The sequence below is a fragment of the Myodes glareolus genome, chromosome 3, assembly GCF_982192425.1.
Source record: "Myodes glareolus chromosome 3, mMyoGla1.1, whole genome shotgun sequence".
Taxonomy (NCBI): domain Eukaryota; kingdom Metazoa; phylum Chordata; class Mammalia; order Rodentia; family Cricetidae; genus Myodes; species Myodes glareolus.
The window spans coordinates 3339099-3359517 of NC_142028.1; the positions used below are offsets into that span (position 1 = coordinate 3339099).

The following is a 20419-nucleotide window of genomic DNA, read 5'->3' on the forward strand; positions in this document are numbered from 1 at the left end:
AGACCTAAACAGAGAACTCTCAACAGAGGAATCTAAAATGGATGAAAGACTCTTAAGGAAATGTACAACATCCTTAGTCATCAGAGAAATGCTAATCAAAACAACTCTGAGATTCCATCTTACACCTGTAAGAATGGCCAAGATCAAAAACACTGATGACAACTTATGCTGGAGAGGTTGTGGGGAAAAGGGAACACTTCTGCATTGCTGGTGGGAATGCAAGCTGGTACAACCCCTTTTGATGTCAGTGTGGCGATTTCTCAGAAAATTAGGAAACAACCTTCCTCAGATATTCAATCGTGCCACAAGGATATGTGCTCAACTATGTCCATAGCAGCTTTGTTTGTCATAGCCAGAATGTGGAAACAACCTAAATGCCCCTCGATTGAAGAATGGATAAGAAAAATGTGGTACATTTACACAATGGAGTACTACACAGCAGAAAAAAATAATAACATCTTGAATTTTGCAGAAAAATGGATGGAGCTAGAAAATATTATTTTGAGTGAGGTAACCCAGACATAGAAAGACAATTATCATATGTACTCACTCACTGGTGTTTTTTAAACATAAAGCAAGGAAATCCAGCCTAGAAACCACAATTCCAGAAAACTTAGACAACAATGTGGACACTAAGAGAGACTTACATAGATATAATCTATATGGGAAGTAGAAAGTAGAAAAAGAGAAGATATCCTGAGTAAATTGGGAGCAAGGAGACCTTGTGGGAGGGTTGAAGGGGAGGGGAGAGGCAGGGAGAGGAGCAGAGAAAAATGTAGAGCTTAATAAAATATCAGTAAAAAAAGTGATGAGAAAAAAATGCATCATTTAAACATTGATAGGAATTTGCGTATAAAGCATTTGAATCCAGACAGTGTGTTACTCAGCAGTGACTGAAAGTTCCCTTGGTTGGTAAGATGGCTTGGTGGGTAGAAGTGCTTGATGTCAACTGGTGACAGGAGCTCAGTCTCAGATCCGACTCCTGAAAGTTGTCTTCTGACTTCAAAACACATGCGCTTACTTAACCAACACTGCATGCACCATATGTGCATGCAAACAACAATAACACATACATTTTTGAAAGAAATTCTCCTTTGAGATTCTTGGGAAGGGCCTGCTTGTTGTCCCAGCCACCCCGCTAGCTTACACCCGAAATAATCACACAGAAACTGTATTCATTTAAACACTGCCTGGCCCTTAGCTCTAGCCTCTTATTGGCTAACTCTCACATCTTGATTTAACCCATTTCTAATAATCTGTATTTCACCACGAGGTCGTGGCTTACCGGGAAAGATTCAGCATGTCTGACCTGGCAGCTGGCTCCATGGCGGCTTTCTCTCTCTCTCTAATTTCTCTCTCCCAGAATTCAGTTCTGTCCTCCCTGCCTATCTAAGTTCTGCCCTATCAAAAGGCCAAGGCAGTTTCTTTATTCAACCAATGAAAGCAACACAAATACAGAAGGACTTCCTACACCATTGGGGGAAGGTAATAGTTTTTGGCATTCTAGGCAGCACCCTACTTAAGGTCCTGCCGTACTGTAGACCCTCATCACTCTATAGCAAACATAATTCAAAGACCCAAAGTGAACAAATAAGAAATTAGATAAGATGGAAACAGAAACTATTGAGAGCAGATTGAGATCTGTGATAGATGTAGTTCTTAAGACTTTCACAGGTAGGACCTAAATAAATAAATAGATAACCATAAAAGATTCCATTATGCCCTGATTGTAAGGAAAGGAAATTATTTAGTAGGTGCCTACCAGGTACTTTTCAGGTATGTTGTTTTCACATTGCATTGTGAGGGTTAATCTTTGAGTGTCAGCTTATCTGGGTTTGGGATCACTAAGGAGACACACCTCTAGGTATGTAAAAGTGAGAGAGAGAAAGCAAGCTGAGCACCTGGATTTCTCTTTCTCTGCTTCCTGATGGTGTATACAAGGTGATCAGCCACCTCATGCTCCCACTATCACATGCCTTCTTTCCATGGTGGTCTGCAGCCCCTCTTACATGGTAAGCCAGAGGAAACCCTCTCTCCTGTCTTAGTCAGTGTTCTTTTGCAAATATCTCTTCTTGCTCCTGTACTTCCACTGCACACATCTCCTCGCTCCTGTGCTGTCCACTGCACACATCTTTTCTTGCTCCTGTGCTGTCCACTGCACACATCTCTTCTCACTCTTTTGCTGTCCACTGCACACATCTCTTCTTGCTCCTGAGATATCCACTGCACACATCTTTTCTTGCTCCTTTGCTGTCCACTGCACACATCTCTTCTTGCTCCTGAGATATTCACTGCACACATCTCCTCGCTCCTGTGATATCCACTGCACACATCTCTTCTCGCTCCTGTGCTGTCCACTGCACACGTCTCTTCTTGCTTCTGAGATACTCACTGCATACATCTTGCTCCTGTGATATCCACTGCACACATCTCTTCTTGCTCCTGTGCTGTCCACTGCACACATCTCTTCTTGCTCCTGTACTTCCACTGCACACATCTTTTCTTGCTCCTGTGCTGTCCACTGCACACATCTCTTCTTGCTCCTGTACTTCCACTGCACACATCTTTTCTTGCTCCTTTGCTGTCCACTGCACACATCTCTTCTTGCTCCTGAGATATTCACTGCACACATCTCCTCGCTCCTGTGATATCCACTGCACACATCTCTTCTCGCTCCTGTGCTGTCCGCTGCACACGTCTCTTCTTGCTCCTGAGATACTCACTGCACACATCTCTTCTTTCTCCTGTGCTGTCCACTGCACACATCTCTTCTCACTCCTAGAGCATCTTGATCACACACCATAGCAGCTTAATACTAGGTCTGTCTTTCCTCCTAGACTTAGATGTCTGAAGGAAGGAATTATTTTCATATTTCTTTTCTAAGTTTCATGCAATATACAGCATGAAATAATTGTTTACTAAAGAAAGAAGGGAAGGAAGTAGAGCAAACTGAGCTATCCCATTGGGTTTTCTGAATAATTTTCTCTCATTGACTAATAAAAAGGATATGGAGGGGGCTAGAGAGATGACTCAGAGGTTAAGAGCACTGACTGCTCTTGTAGAGGTCCTGAGTTCAATTCCCAGCAACCATATCGTGGCTCACAGCTATCTGTAATGAGATCTGGTGCCCTCTTCTGGCCAGCAAACAGACAGACAAAACACTTTCTTATTATTTATTATTATACATAATAAATAAATAAATCTCTTTTTTTGAAAAGGATATGGGGTGTTAGAATTATAGAATTTGGAAAGGGGAATTGCTAAAACTCAAGTCAAAAAATGTAATCCCAGCACTTAAGAAGTAGAGGCAGTAGGGTTTATTATCACCCTCATCTACTCATAAGTTAAAATCCAGCCAGGACGACATAAAATTCTGTGAAAATACCACCCAAGCAAATAGATAAATAAATGGAAAAAATAAATTCAATAAAATTCTAGCCAAACTGCCCAGAAGGTGAGATAATTAAGTACCCGTGGTCACTCATCCTAGAAGAAGGGTATGGCTAGCATTGTCCAGTGTTTGGGTATAAGACACATCTTATTTTTAGTTATCTTATTGTTAGTTGAAGAGGACATTGTTAGTAAATAACAATATTGTTGGTTAACAAGAGACTTAAGAGCCATGGTGAGCACATTGTGATTTATCTCTCCTGTTGTCCGAGAGATATGTCTTTGTTACTGGTAATTTATGTAATTCATCATATTTTCCAATTCACGATTCCCAGAATTAGAAATACAAATTTTGCCTTTTTAGTTTGTAGAAAAGTGTTTAAGAAAAATTCTTACACTTACATCTGTTATCTGTGCCATAGGAAGTCTTTCTTCATTTGAATACAACTTTTGGCAAGCTTTCCTTATAAATGTTTGAATGTGTGCTCAAGAAAGCTACAAACCCTTAACTGAATAGCTGGCCACTTTTCAAAAAAAAATTGTGAGCTTTGATTCTCTGGTTTGGATGGTAGGAAATCCTGTCAATAAACTTAAGTCTTAGCCTGCATAGTGACATAACCTTAGCGCTTGGAAGATGGAGGCTGAAGGATCAGGAATTCAAGTTCATTCTTGGCTGGCTACATAGAAGGTTCATGATCAGACTGGAATACGTATCTATCAACAAACAAAAACAAAAATAATAATAAAAACAACAAAAACATGAAAACAAAAAAATTAAATTTGACCTTTTTAAAAGTAGTGTCTTTGCATGTCACTACATTTCCATCCTGCCCACTTGATATGAAAAGAGAAGCTTTGGGGAGATAAAGACATGTCTCCTCAATTAAGAGCGCTTGCTGCTCTTATAGAAGACCCGTGTTTACTTTTCACATCCAATGAAGCAGCTCATAACTGTCTGTAACTCCAGTTCCAGGGGACCTGGCACTCTGTTTAGGCTTTCTGAGGTACCAGGCAGGTACATGGTATACATACATATATAAAAGCAAAACACTTGTACACATAAAATAAAAAATAAATCCTTTTTAAAAAGATACAGAGAGCCAGGCATGGTAGCAGGCCTTTACTTGTAGCACCTGGGGAGGTAGAGCTAGGAGGCTCAGTAAGTCAAGACCACTGATGGCCACATAACTAGCCTGACCACATAAGAGATGTTTTACAAACAGTAAATAATAAGGAACATAGTTGGCATAGAAATCTATGATTTGGGTAGGTTTGTCAGACTGCACTCCCACTGGAATGGTTTACAGACTAGAGGGCTATCAGAAGACTTCCTCGCAGGTCTGTTTCCTATGCTGGACATGTAGCTAGGATTTCCTGTCACTATGCTGTGTCTCCATCTGATCTGCAAGCAGCCTGACAGCTTCAAGTCAGGCAGGTTTTTGTTGTTGTTGTTTTAATCTAGGAAAAATACTTATTCAGTTTTAAAGTAAAATTATAAAAACCTATCATCTTAGCTTATTTTAGAAAATGAAAGACATGCCTAAATTCTTCCAAAAGAATAAAGTATTTTACCTTCTCCCAACTATTTATGAGGATATTAACAATCTTTTTAGTTTTTAACCCCAAGTTTCAAGAACACTTATAAAAAATTGTTTTGGTAATGTTGTCTCAGCCAGACAGTGGTGGCACACGCCTTTAATCCCAGCACTTGGGAGGCAGAGGCAGGTAGATCTCTGTGAGTTTGAGGCCAGCCTGGTCTACAAGAGCTAATTCCAGGACAGGCATCAAAGCTACAAAGAAACCCTGTCTCAAAAGAATCAAAAAACAAAAAATTATTTTGATAATGTTATCTCAACAAAAAGTCTCTCCATTTATAGTGCTGACAAACTGACTAGTGCAAGAAATTATATACACTATATTTTTAGCTGCTAATGTGTCTTGGTAGAGTTCAGGTGGTGCTGGGGAAGGGAAAAGGCGTTTGCCTTCCATTCCTGTATGCATGCAGCGAGCAGTGAATAAAGGTACCCAGCCTGTACTCAGCTGTGTGTTCAGGTAGCAGAAGATCCACATGCTGAGTTTCTCGGCTGAGAACTCCCATTTGCTGGGCCCCCACTACCCTTCAGGATACTTCTGATTGTCCATGTGACCAGCTTTCCACAGCCTCACACAGTGGCATCTCCTGAAGATGCCAGTACTGTTCCTGCTATAGTCTAGCTTACCTGCCAGACATGAGAATTATGATTACCAAACTGAGCCACAGTCTGGATTTAAATTACATTGGCCCACCAGAAGTAAGCTCTTTCTTCACAAGTCTTAATGTGAAAATTCTTATTTCTTTAGTTGCTGTTGCCAGAATGTGGAAAGGTCTTTCCAAATTTGAAGCAAATACAATGTCATGAACAGGATCAGTGATGGTCATTAGAGTTTCAGCTTTGCATTATTTGTGGTGTTTTCGCTGTAGTAAAAACTCTGATCCAGGCGGTGATTGCGCACCCCTGTAATAAAACCCAAAGAATCAAAAGCAAACCCCCGAACCTCGGCCATTGCGTGGACTGGACTAGTGCTGCCACTTCCCGTAGCTGGAAGTGGTCCAGGAGACGCAGCTACAGCTCAGTTTACACGAGCTCTCACTCTGCAGAGCGCTGGCTGGGATCCATAACATCTGGTGCCTCGCGTCTTCTTCCTACACCATCTGCTGAGCAGGTCGCTAGAGTCAGACCCATATGCATGGGAGCAAATTTCACATCAGTAATGGACGTTCTGCTGTCTGCTAGAGTTTGTCCTCTTCACCCAGTGACTATCTTCACAGTTTATCACTTGATTCTCCTGCTATTTCTTCCCACACAGCAGCTGTTCAGTCAAGAGAACAGGAAGCCAAAACCTGTCCACATTCAGGATGCGCCGTGTGGCACACCATGCAGGTCACTGCGCGTCTCTCATCTCGCAGTGCAATGCCAGTCTCCACCTGGCTTTATCTCAGACCTTCCTGAGACAGGGGAAGCACCTCTCCCTGCGGGCACTGACGTTTGTCAAGTACCGCTAAGCCTCAACATTCTGGTCAGTTGCTGGAGCAGATGCCTTCTGGTACCTGTGGAAGTTGAAAGACACATTGTAAATGATGTCCTTGTGGTCCACTGTGATGCTGCAGGCCACAGACATGGCCGTCGCCACCTGGTTTCTTATTTGTTGCTTCAAAACTTACAGAACGTGACCAGAGGTGGAGCTGTCGTTTTTAGCCTTGTCATCTGTATCATTATGTATCAGTGAGAGGTGGAGCTGTCGTTTTTAGCCTTGTCATCTGTATCATTTGTATCAGTTGTCACTGCTGGTGAATTTTATTATAGGGATTGAAAAAAAATTAACTGTTTATTCTTATTCAGTCATGTTAGACCAAAGCCACCCCAAGCCTCTGTGTGTTTCACACTATACGGTAGAGTTGAGTCAGTGTGACAGATTTGGTTGTCCAGAGATTCAAATAGTTATCTGACTCTGTAGGAGAAGTATAATCTGTCACAAAATGAACCTTATTTAGGTCTTTTAAAATCTCTGTTATGAATAATTGAAAATATGTTGTTTTACCCTTCCGTTTTAGTAAATAAAAAGGTTTCATTTTCAAAGTTTATTTTTCTAGGATAAAGTATCATCCTATTTTGCTGTTCAAAATAGCAAAAGTGATGTCAGCATCTGCAGGACCCTTCAACCAGAAGCACATCTTTTCAGAGATTTCCACTCACAAAAACCTAGAATCCTTGACTTTGTCCTTAGAAAAAGTTTCATGATTGGTCTATATGGAGCAGAGTTGGAATATATTAAGAGATTTTTTTACATAGAGATACTCAGGGAAAGGGTAAAATAGATCAACTTTTCAAGGGAGAATCACACTTAGTACCTTTAAAATAGCCAGTGTGTCTGGGTGTGATGATGTACCCCTTTAATCCTAGCATTCAGTAGGCAAAAGCAGAACCTATCAGATTTCTGTGAGTTTGAGGCCAGCCTGGTCTACAGAGAGAACAGAATTCTAGGACAGTCAGAGCTACATAGTGAGACTCTGTATAACCTCCCGCCCCCCAAAAAAAAAAAGAAAAAGAAAGACAAATGTACATTTTGGGTATCGTATGAAGTTGTAGCTCTAAAGGGTTGCCGAAGAACTTAAAAATGAGGTCAGAGAGAGAGAACTGTGACAAACTTGGGCAGATTACAGCTTGGGAAATGATTCTGTGTACATGGGTATTTTACGTACATGTATGGCTGTGCGGTACTGGTACCAATGGAGGCCAGAAGAGGGCTTAGGATCACCAGGAACCGGAGTGAGCAGATGGTTGTAATCTATCATATGGGTAATGGAAATCAAATTCTGGTCTTCTAGAAGAGTAACCCAGTGCTCTTAAATGCTGAGCCATCACTTCAGCCCCATACGCTGGATTTCTTGTTTTTCACTTAACAGATTCTTCAGACTCTGGAGCATGGGGACTCCTTTCTTTTCTCATGTCTCCTTAATTTTCTGTTCTGCATAGGATAACTTTTGTTTTTATTTTTATTAAGTTCTTTTTCACTAATCAAAATAGCCTTCACCTCCCCCCATGAAACTGTTATAATTACTATAAAAATAGTACTTAAAGTTGGGCGTGATGGCACACATCTTTAATCCTAGTACTCAGGAGGCCGAGGTAGATGAATCTGAGTTCCAGGATTCCGAGATCTACACTGGGAGTTCCACGCCAGCCAGGATTGTACAGACCCTGTCTCAGAGATTGTAAGGTGTCCCAGCGTGTTGTCTTCAAGTCTTGTTCAAGATCAGGGCGCTTTTTTTTTTTTTAACTGAGTTACTGAATCAAAATCAAAGATCTCATTCTCTGTTAGAATTTAAAAGATATTTTACATGTATTTAGTGTTGGGGTTTTGTGTGCATCGTGTGTCTGTCTGTCTGTGTGTCTGTCTGTGGAAGTCAGGAGACAGCTTTCTCCCTCCACCATGTGGGCTCTGGTGGTAGAACTCAAGCTTTACAGCGACCCCTTCTACCTGCTGAGCAGTCTCTCCGACTCTCTTCTTCTCCTTCTTCATAAAGCCCTCTTTGTGTAATACCCACACCGTGAATATTTTTCCACGTATGTTTACATCTATTTTTAAAATACATTCTTTTGTTTGTGTGTGTGCACGCATGTAGAAGTCAGATGATAACTTGTAGACGTCAGTTCTCTTTTTACTGTGTGTGTCCCAGGAGTTGAACCAGGGCTGAGACTTGCAGTTGGAGATAGCACCTTAACTGCTGAGCAAAGTCAGCCCCACATCTATTTCTTTTTTTTTAAATATTTATTTATTTATTATGTATATAATATTCTGGATATGTGTGGATTCTGCAGGCACCAGACCTCATTACAGATGGTTGTGAGCCACCATGTGGTTGCCGGGAATTGAACTCAGGACCTTTGGAAGAGCAGGCAATGCTCTTAACCACTGAGCCATCTCCAGCCCCCCCACATCTATTTCTTTTGAGAATATTTTATCTATGTGTACATGAAGAATTACACTATGTTTCTAATTTGAAACTGTCGCTAAAGTTAAATCTGGGTTAGACTAACCCTTTGTATCCTGTTAAAAAGAAAATAATTTCCTTTTTTTCTGTTTTGAAGTGATGCATGTACCCCTGTCTCCACAGCTGTGCATGCCCCAAGGGCTGTCGTTCAGAACACAAGCTGACAATAAAGAGCCCCAGTTCCACTCGTTCATCATCACCCGGGAAGATGGTTCTCGCACCTACGGCTTTGTTCTCACTTTTTATGAAGAAGTCACAAGTAAGCAGATCTGTACAGCGATGCAGACGCTGTACCAGATGCACAATGCTGAGCAGCATGGTAGTGTGTACGCTTCATCCTCCTGCAGTATGGACTCGCTGGCAAGCAGTATTGACGAGGGAGACGCAACCTCTCTTTTGAAACTCCAGCGATACAACTCTTACGACATCAACAGAGACACCTTGTATGTTTCAAAAAGTATATGCTTGATCACACCTCTGCCTTTCATGCAAGCCTGCAAGAAATTCCTCCTCCAACTGTACAAGGCCGTCACCTCTCAGCAGCCACCACCCTTGCCCCTTGAGAGCTACATCCATAATATTCTCTATGAGGTACCCCTTCCTCCTCCTGGGAGGTCACTGAAGTTTTATGGTGTTTATGAGCCTGTCATCTGCCAGAGGCCTGGGCCCAGTGAACTCCCTCTTTCTGACTACCCTCTCCGCGAGGCCTTTGAACTCCTGGGATTAGAGAACCTCGTTCAAGTGTTTACCTGTGTCCTTCTGGAGATGCAGATCCTTCTGTACTCACAAGGTAGGTGTCCTTGGCACGGGTTTTCTAAAGCAAGTGCTCATGCCCTGCGCTACCTATTTCCTTGTGGATTCAGTTAATGACCTAAAGTCTCTTCTGTTTTACATAAAAGAATAGGCTTGGGCGAGATGAAAAACTGTTTTGTTTCTATTTGAAGTGACAGTGACTGCAGAGATAAACACGAAGGAATCGAAATTGTTGTGTTGACCAATTTGGGTGTATTTATTTGTTTATATTTTTAAATGAAAACAACTCTTTATCCACAACATATAATCATTAGATGCATTGAAACCTGTCACTCTCAGTGACTAGTGGACTTTCTTTTTATTTTTTCAAGACAGGGTTCCTCTGTGTAACAGCCCTGACTGTCCTGGAACTAGCTCTTGTAGACCAGACTGGCCTTGAACTCACAGAGATCCACCTGTCTCTGCCTCCATGCGCTACCACCACCCAGTTTGGACTCTGTTTCTTTATTTACAAATTGACAAACTTTTACATGGAAATTCAGGTGGCGTTTGAAAGTAATAAATGCAATGTTTACTCTGCAACTTCCTGAGGCAGATAACTTTGGACATTTGCCAAAGTTATGAGTGAAAAAGAGTTGTGCAGGTAGGAAACAGATGTGCCTCCCCAGACCTAGCAACAGATCTGTAAGAGTTGTGTGTAATTGTGTTTTTCACCTCCAAGTCCCAAACGATATTATCTTTATTGTATCTTTTATTCAGTGTGTCCCAACACAGATTTACTTAAGATACTAACAAGTTGAATTTTGTTTCACTAGTATTTGACTAGTGAATGACTGATATTGAGCCTAGACTAGGATACCTTTTTCCATCTGAACATGAGTTTACAGAAGTAGAGATGTTATGTCATAAAGCTACTGAATTGTTGGAAATTGTAAACTAGCCATGTGCACTGTTGAAACTTTGGAAAATATGGCACAGATATCTGGATTAGCATTTTGCTAGTTTGTATTTAGGCTGGCAGAATTGTGGAACAGTCTCCCTACTGCTGCTGTCATGTTTATTTTTTCACTTTATTTTTTTATTTTTCTATTTTAAATTATAAGTGAAACTGAGCCAAGCAGGCTGTATTTATGCTTCCCCGTCTTGTGTGTATTGACACTATTTGTGTGTTGACAGAACGTCAGAGGTTTCTCACTTTATCCTACATGATGTTTTTGATAATATGCTCAGTGTTGCACTTTGTTACCAGGGAGTGCTGCAGTGGCCATCTAGGGTCTTTGTTCCTTTTGCCCTCCTTCTTAGTGCTCATTGATACTTGTTAATTACCTGCTTGACACTTTGTTACTCTTTTCCCTGGAGAGGTTGTGGCCTTGGAGAGTTGCGCAATGTCAGTTGTCAGTGTCGGGTTTTGGGATTAGAAATGTTTAAATGGTGAAGAAATGGGTCAGTGGTTAAGAGCTGGACTCTTGCTGGTCCTGCAGCTGACCTGGGTTGATTCTCGACACTCACGTTGCAGCTCACAACTGCCTGTAACTCCAGTCAGGATCTAAGACCTTTTGATCTCCAAGGACATCGGGCACACATACGGAACACAGACATACATTCGAGCAAAGCGCTCAAACACCTAAAAGAAAATAACCTTTTTTAAAACGTTTAACCAGTATTGGTTTTAGAAGTCATAAATGCCTGTCCCTTATTAACTATAAGCCCTGCAGGTGACTGACTAAATTTTCAGAAGTCTTAGTCCCCCCCATATCTCTGGGATGTTTTTGCCACCCGCACCTGATTAATTGTGGAAGTTAAATGAGAAGGCCTATCTAGAATTTTTAGACTAAGTGTGATGTTCCTTTTATCCAGGGGGAAACTGAGGCCTAGGGGATAGGTAGCACAAGTGAGTAAATAATGGGGTCGTTCCAAATATAGGCTTCCATCCATTGTGTCGCTAACTGTCCTGGGCCTGTATATAACCCCTCCCTACGTCTCAATACTTATTTTAAATTACTTACTCATTCTTCAACTATATGATAACTGTATCATACTAAATGATACTAAAATATGAAACGACAGCTTTGTGTAGATGCAATTTTGGTGGTTTTTAACACTGATAATGTCTCTCCCCTTAGAGAAAGACACTAAAATGAACACATTCTAAAAGAGTCTTTATGTTGATTTGCCCTCTGGTGCCCTTGTTCATCCTCTGTGATTCTGTGTAAGGGGGTTTAAGTATATTTGCTACTTCATTTCTTACATATTGATAAATATATGCCATACAAGTTTAAAGGTGCTTAAGAACCAGACAATTAGCATGGAAATCCAAAGCGACTCTAAGTAGATGGATTTCAATGATGAAAGTGTTCATTAAACTGATTTAAAATTTTAATCCACAGTTTATTTAGATGGATTCAGTGTGTTATCTAGAGAGTAATTCTGTCACAATCTTTTTTCAATGGCTATAAATTTTTAAGTAGAGAATGCACCCAGGAAGTCAAGACTGTTTCCTAGTACCTTATATCAGAAGAGTGTCTGAAGGTTACATGAAGCCGGACATGATCCTCTTTTCAAAAGAACAGTGGAAATATAAAAGATGGAGAATTTAAACACCAGTGTCTGACTTTTGGTGCCAATAATTAAAACCTCCAGAATACTTTTGGGTCTTGCTTACGTACTCCTTTGGTTCTTCACAGAAATAAGCAGTTACTGCCGCCTACACCAGCTCTTGTTCCTGTTCCCGTGCCTCTGCAGGGCTCCTCTGCCATCCCATAGTACTCTTCTCCGTCACTAGTTGTTGGAAAGTAGAAGCTACTTGGAGATTTTTTTAAAATGTTGGAAGTCTTTTCATTGTTTATTGCAGTCATGCCAAAGTAGACCTTGTTTGTTGGTTATAGCTTATTAATCATAAAACAAATCAAATATTTTGATAGAAAGAAGCTATGTTTCCATGACCTTGATCCAAAAAGCAATATAATTTAACCAACTAATATTTTAGTATTACTAGATTTGGGAGCTGGGGGGTGGGGAGTTGCCTTGAACGTGTTAGGCAAGTGTTCTACCAGTGAGCACATCTCCATGTCCTATTTTATGTTAAACTTAACCTTAGAGTCGTTAAAATTGTTTCTCTTTTTTGTTTGTTTGCTTTTTGTTGTTGTTTTTCCAGACAGGGTTTCTCTATGTAACAGCCCTAACTGTCCTGGAACGAACTATGTGACCAGGCTGGCCTCAAATTCTGCCTCTGCCTCCCAAGTGGTGTGAGCCATTACTGAATGGCTTTTTTTTTTTTTTTTTTTTTTTTTTTTTTTTTTTTTTTTTGAGATAGGGTCTCTTGTGGCCCTGGCTGGCTTTGAGCTCTGAGGATAACCTTGAACTCCTAATTCTCATTTCTCTACCTCTCATTTCTCTACCTTGGGGTTACAAGCGTATGTTACCATGTCTAGCCCTATTTGTGCTGTTTTTAAAGCGGTAAGGAAGATTTTATTCAAGCCTATAATATTTATTTATTATTGTTGGAACCCACAAGACTACACAGTGAATACACATCTGACAGACCAATAGGCAGATCCACGGGAAGTGTGTACGCATATGTCCACATGTAATAACCCGGTGCAGAGCTGTGGAAACACATGTCTTTTGAGAAAGTCGCTGTCATATCTGGGGAAACCTTGTGAAGCCATTGTTCTTCCCTTCAAAATGGGATTCATTCCCAGAACACCTCAGCAGTATAACCTCTGCAAGGGCAGTGGAGTGACCTTACTCCACTTCTACACACCAGGAGACCTTGAAAGGAAGGAATTCACCCTTTGTTCTAGCAGCCAAATTTACATAGAATCAATTCCTTAACATTACCTGCTAACAGACCACACAGAAATTTCTATAGAAGACAGGTGCTGAGCAGGAATGCCCCACCTTTGCTAACAAACAAATCTGGACCACCCCAAAGCTGGTTATCACCAAAGAGATTAGATGAGGAGAAAGGGTGAATCCAGGATTCAGGGATGTTAGTAACTCTATCTAGTGGTTTGGAATGTCAGTACTGTCCCTGAATGCTGACTCTTTCCTGGGCCTGGTCACCTGCTCTCGAGTACCACTTTGTCATAGTGTCGTTGTCCTTGCCTATGGAATTTTCCAACTACGTCTATAAAAACTAGAAACCTCATGGGATCAGTTCTTAGTATTACTCTTTATTCTTCTTTTCCTGCCTACTTCTCCTTCCTCCCTTACTCTCCTTTCTTCTCCTTCCCCTTATTCTTCTTCTCCATGCTCTTTCACTTCACTTTCTCCTCTTGCATGATAAAGAACACACAGAGGTAACATACCTGAGTTAATCTATTTTACCCTCAGATCCTCGCCTGCCACAGACGTTTAATTCTGAGCCCTGTGGGGAGTACTGAGGCTGGTACTCAAGGCCCCCCCATAGTCAATTGTGATAGATGTATGGGACTACCCTATGCAAGCAAGCATGCCTTTAATAGTCTGATTTTATACTGCCCATGTATCTGACCATATGACAGAGTCATGAGTTAGTAAACACCTTTACCATATGTCTGCTCTTTTATCGCTGCTTGAGAAACACTGCGTGATTTATTCAATCCACTGAGCCGATTGGTTTTTAGTTTCTCAGTTGTCGTAGTGACCTTCTAAAACAGTGTGTGTTCATTTGCTTTGGAGCTGCCATTCATAAACCAAGTAGCCTTTTTCTTTTTTCTTTCTTTCTTTTTTTTTTTTTTTTTTGCCTGTCGAGCGGTGTTGTGTCCAGATGACAGTGGAAGCTGGCAGATCCTGCTCATTTCCAGTCAACCCTAAAGGAAAAGAGATGCCCTGTGTTATACTCCAGTGTTAACGAAATCCAGTATAAACTATTTCCATTTATTTCATTATGCAACTTTCCCTTCTTTCTGACCTTACAAGATACCATGAATATTTCAAGTTTGAAGATCATTTGATGTACTTCGGTCGTGGGTACTATTTGGCTTAATTGCAAGCTCATAGTTGCTCTTCAAATGGAAATTCCGTAGTCCTGCAGTAGTTACTTCTGCCCCTGCAGTAGTTACTAGGAAACAAGGACATTTAACATGTCTCCATAGCTGCTTCATGAAGAATTCGCCTGCACTCCAGCTTCTGACTTACATTGTTTTTTCATTCCCATTTAGCATGTCTAATTGGTATGACTTGAAAAGTGAATTTATATAATTTCTGTACATGCTACATAGAGAAAGTGGTTCCATAAAACATACATGTAAACCCTGTTTAAATATTCTGATTCACTTTAGACTTCAACCTTAATTCCATCAACCCTAACTTTTTGTTTGTTTGATTTTAAAAAAAAAAACAACAAGATTTCTCTATATTGCCCTGGAATTCACTATGTAGACAGACTGACCTTGAACTCAAAGATACATCTGCTTCTGCCTCCTGAGTGCTGGGATTAAAGGCATGAACCACAACTAGCCAGTATAACCCTAACATTTTAAATGCCTATCATACTAATTATAGCCTTTGTTAACAGATTTTGATCCCTTAGTACATGAGACACCTCTAGAAGTTGTTCCAGCAGCCTCTTTTTCTATCCCTGACCATTTATATGAACCTGTGTGCTGTGATCACCTGAATCCCAGCTAGCTTACCCCCGAAATAATTACGAAAACTGTATTCATTTAAACACTGCCTGGCCCATTATCTCCAGCCTCTTATGGGCTAATTCTCACATCTTGATTAACCCATTTCTAATAATCTGTGTAGCACCACGAGGTGGTGGCTTACCGAGAAAGATTCAGCATGTCTGATCTGGCAGCTGGTTCCATGACGTCTGCCTGACTCTGCTTCTTTCTCCCACAATTCTGTTCTGTCTTCCCCACCTACCTATGTTCTGACCTATCAGGCCAAGCAGTTTTCTTTATTAATTAACCAATGAAAGCAACAGATAGATAGAAGACCCTTCTATATCACCTGTGCATTAGGTTTCGGGCCTCTTATAAGGGACGATGCCAAGGATACTAGCTCTTTTGTCTGTCCTGAATATGGATTATGGCCCAAACAGGCTGTAGTTTATGTTTTTACTATTTTCTGTTGTTGTTGTTTATGTGTATGGGTGTTTTCTGTGTGTATCTATATGCACCGCATGTGTGCAGTGCTCACAGACCAGAAGAGGGCGTCAGACCTTTTGGAGCTGGAGTTACAGGCAGTGTGAGCCGCCATGTAATGATAGGAACCAAGAAGAGTAGCCAGTCACAGAGCTGTCTCTCCAGCCCCGTGCTTCATGTTTCTTGTTGAAAACTTTGGCATCCAGCACTTTAAATTTCTCTAAACCAAGATTAAAAAAAAAGAGAGAGTGAGAGAAAGAAAACTGAACAAATCTTGATTGGACTCCTTAATAGTGGGAAATGATTGAAAGACCTGGATAAATCCAGACCCCTCTAGCAGAAAAAAATAGAGCCAAAAATCTAAGCAGGGAGAGAAGAATCAAAAATCTAGATTAGCCAGTTCAGTGACTCTGTTTCAGGAACTAGCTGAAGGTAAAGTTAGATTATATTCTTGAGAATAATCTTGAGAAACAGGGAGTTACCCCCTTGTGATTATCACTGGTATTTCGGAATTTTCCAATGATCACTGGTATTTTTGAAATTTTCCAATGATACCCTCCCTACCCCCTTTGTTGGGTTATTGGGTTGTGGTTTCTTCCCTGAAATACCCTTTCTCCCAGATACTCGGGGTTGAACTCTCTACCCCTGCATGGGAAATGAGTTTTGGCCCCAGTGCACTGGTTCCTGTCCTATCAATAAACCTTGTGTGATTGCTACAAGGACGGTCTCTTGTGAGTTCCTGGGGGTGGGAGGGTCATGTTATCCCGAGACTTGAGTGAGACTCTCCCCACACCGGGGGTCTTTCATTATCAAGTGTTTATTATTAATGAAATTATCTTAACTAAAATTATATTAAGTTATATAAATTATAACTGAAATAACTTTAGTTAATCTGCCTTCCACAGTACTGTTAAGACACGTTTAAGAGCCAGGCGGTGGTAGTGGTCTTTAATCCTAGAGGCAGATTTAATCAAGAGGCAGAATCAGGTGGATCTCTGTGACTTCAAGGCCAGCCTAGTCTAAAAAAAAAGGGCCAGGACAGCCAGAACTACACAGAGAAACCCTGTCTCAAGAAACAAACAAATAGGAGCTTTGGGGGCCGCTTTCTGGGGCCTGCTGGGAACAGGACTTCTAGAAGACACTATGTCTGGAAGGCTGTGGTGCAAGGCCACGTTTGCTGGCTATAAGCGAAGTCTCCGGAACCAGAGAGAGCACACGGCTCTTCTTAAAATTGAAGGCATTTATGCCCGAGATGAAACTGAATTCTATTTGGGCAAGAGATGCACTTATGTGTATAAAGCAAAAAACAACACAGTGACACCTGGAGGCAAACCAAACAAAGCCAGAGTGATCTGGGGGAAAGTCACTCGGGCCCATGGGAACAGTGGCATGGTCCGTGCCAAATTCCGAAGCAACCTTCCCGCAAAGGCCACTGGACACAGAATCCGTGTGATGCTGTACCCATCCCGGATTTAATGAAAAGTAAATAAATAAAAGTAGATTTGTAAAAAAAAAGAAAAAAAAAAGAAACAAACAAATAAAAAAGCCCTTGTCCCTTGTTTAAATTTTATCAACATCTTCTATTTGACATTGTTAATTTACTTTGTTTTATTTATTCCTTTATAATTTCATGGATCTGTATAGTATATCTTGATTCTTTTAAAGGTTTGTTTATTTTGTTTATTTTAGTTTATGTGTGGAGTTGTAGACGATTGTGAGCTGCCGTGTGGGTGCTGGAACTGAGCTCGGGTCCTCTGGAAGAGCAGCCAGTGCTCCTCACCTGAGCCATCTCTCCAGTTCCATTATCTTTATTATTACTTTATGTGTGCAAGTATTTTACCTACATGTATATCTGTGCACCCTGTGTATAACTGGTGTCTATGGAAGCCGGAAGAGAACATCAGATTCCCTGGAACTGGAGTTAGAGACAGTTGTGAACCTTCCTCCCTCTCCTTCTCCCTCCGACCCTGCCCCATTTCTGTAAACCAGTGAGTTCAGTTAATGCCTCGTGCTGGAATGTTGGCTGATGATGTTTAGGTAACATAGCCGCAGTGAGTTTATGAGAGTTGTGGCCGTGCCCTGTCTAGAAGACAGCATCTCACAGAATTCTTCACCATCCTCTGGCTTTTATGTTCTTTTTCTTGCTCTCTTCTGTGATGCTGAGTGAGCCTAGTGAAGGTTTATATAGATGTCTCATTTATGGCCGAGCACCCAGTGGTCACTTATTCTTAGTACTTGAACCACTTAGGAGTTTCTGCACTAACTGCTGAGAAAAGCTTCTCTGGCCAAGATCGAGGACAGTGCTAAGTTTGGCTCATCTTTCACTTCTGTTCTTTCTAACTATTTATTTATTTAGAGTGTGCATGTAATGTGTGTATTAGGGGCCAGTGGGATGGTCCTGAGGAGCTGAGGTCAGTCCTTAGAACCCACCGTGGGAAAAGTGGACTAACTCCTGAAAGTTGACCCTTTGATCTGCTAGTAAATAAAGCAAAGTAAATATTTTTTAAAATTGAGAGGAAAACTATTCAGAAGTCAGTTCCGTCCTCCACTTGTTGCAGAAGGTCTCTCTTGTTTCTGCCAGCTGTCCTGTGGGTTTCTAAGCGACTCTTGTCTCCCCTGCTGTTTCCCTGTAGAGCACTGAGATACACACATCTGACTTTTTACATGGGCTCTAAGTCAAACTCAGATCTCCAGGCTTGTGTGGCGTTAGTGTTCTAGTTTCATTTCTGTTGCTCTGACACGTTTGGGGGGAAAGGGCTTGTTTGACTTCTAATTCCAGATTATCGTCCATCTTAGCAGGGAAGCTACTGTGTCACTGCACATCCATAGCTGAGCGAGGGGAGGGGTGGATATGGGTGATACCACTTGCTTCTTACCAGTGTTCAGTAGGATTTCTTCATTCTTTTACAGTTCCAGATCGATCCCCTGTCTAAGGAATGCTGCCCAGTGACTTGGGTCCTCCTATATCAGTTAACAATAAGGACAAGCCCCACAGACGTATCCATAGGTTAACTAATCCAAAAACGTTCCTTATTAAGACACTCTTGAAGGTGACAGTTAAAACTCAACCAGAACTTCCACCCTCCACCGTCTCACTGGCCGTGATCTTTATATCCTTATACTGTTTTATTAGCATTGTAACGTAAGCAAACTCACTAAAGCTCAGACTGTTTTATAACAGTGAGACTACATGAAGAGACCACATCAGATAAACCTGCATAAACACAGCGTTTGGCTAAGATACTGGCTTCATCAGTGGACAGTATCCCAGTTATCATAAGGCTAGTTAGTACGCACAGGGCCGTTAAACAAGCATGTCAGCCCCTGTGTGAGCTATCCAAACTTTACATATTTTTTATTCAGTCTACCAGGCTGGTTGTCCCCTTGAGTGTATCTCAATCAGATGTATTTGTTTCACAGTGCAGTATGACTCTTACATCAGTTCAAGCTTGTTCTATTCTGAAACATTTAAAAATAAAAACGTCAATTTTGGTGGCACATGCTTATGTTCCCAACACTTCAGAGGCAAAGACGTGAGGGTCTCTGCAAGTTCATGACCTCTACTAGTCGACATACAGGCAAAAACTCTCATTTCAAAAAAGGTAAGAAACAAAGATACTGCCCCAAATTAGACACTATGATGAAGGTTCTTTAGGACACTGATGTTCCCCGAATGAGGAACTTCACAGTGTGTTCTCTGTAGCTCCTCGGTTGTGCTCTTCTCCTGGGTGAACTACCTTTTTGCTGACCTAATGGCTTAGAAGTGCCCTGTTGTTTCCATACACTTTCCCCCTGGAGGGGCTTTGAAGCTGGCGGTCAGACTCAGACCAACGGGAACTAAGCTTGCTCCAGCATCAAGCTCTGACGTAACCTTCTCCTTAAATAACCAGGGGAGTTTATATTTTGTTATTTTATTATTGATTCACATTTCTGTAAGCATCTGTAAACTACCTCCCAGGGATTGGATTCACTTCGGCATTCCACTGGAAATTTTATCTTTGGTGATTGATTACAGCCTATTACCATGGGGACCATGTGACTACCCAGAACCAAAGGATCTCTCACTTTATTTTCTTTTTATTGGGTTCATGGTTTGAAATATGTAGCACAGATTCTAATTGGTATTAATAATAAACACCCAGAGTCAGATATAGTGGTTAATGCTGAAGATCAGAGAAGCAGATCCCAGCCACTGGAGAGTCCTTTACTTCTACCAGTGCTCAGACTGAAGGGGCAACCCTGTCCTCAGACTGCATCTCCAGACTGCATCGTCTCCACCAAACCTCAGACTGCACTGAGCTCCTGTCTTCTTCTGCCTTATACTCTGCTCTCTGCCCAGCAGTGACTCCTGTCTCCACCTCCCAAGTGCTGGGATCACCTGTGTGTGAGCTGTTTCTCTTTTAGACAGATTTAGTCTTGTGTAGTCCACGGTGGCCTTGAACTCTCTGGTCTCTAGTGGCTTAGCTCTGCACTTTTCAGTCTAGCTTTATTTCTTTAAACATAAAATAGCACTACACAATTATAATAGATTTACAGTAGTTTTAACAAGATAAATAATTAATGTTGTAAAAGAAATAGGAAATCTCAGCACTTAAGGGCAGAGGCTGGTAGATCTGTGTGAGTTTGAGGCCAGCCTGGTCTACAAAGTGAATTCCCAGACAACCAGGGC

The 20419-nt window shown here is 41.3% G+C and overlaps 1 protein-coding gene and 1 pseudogene across 4 annotated transcripts in view; both read left to right on the top strand.

Moving 5' to 3' along the window:
• Dennd5b (DENN domain containing 5B) overlaps positions 1 to 20419 on the top strand; it is a 126882-nt gene that overhangs the window by 25157 nt on the left and 81306 nt on the right. For 3 of the 4 annotated variants that reach the window (XM_085687412.2, XM_085687413.2, XM_085687416.2), the window contains one exon: positions 9047 to 9713. In XM_085687412.2, the coding sequence (XP_085543538.1) occupies positions 9047 to 9713 (667 nt within the window). Of the gene's footprint in view, positions 1 to 9020; positions 9714 to 20419 lie in introns of all 4 variants that reach the window. The other variant, XM_085687415.2, reaches the window with a different exon arrangement.
• Positions 16819 to 17249, top strand: LOC125399258 (large ribosomal subunit protein eL33 pseudogene; annotated as a pseudogene).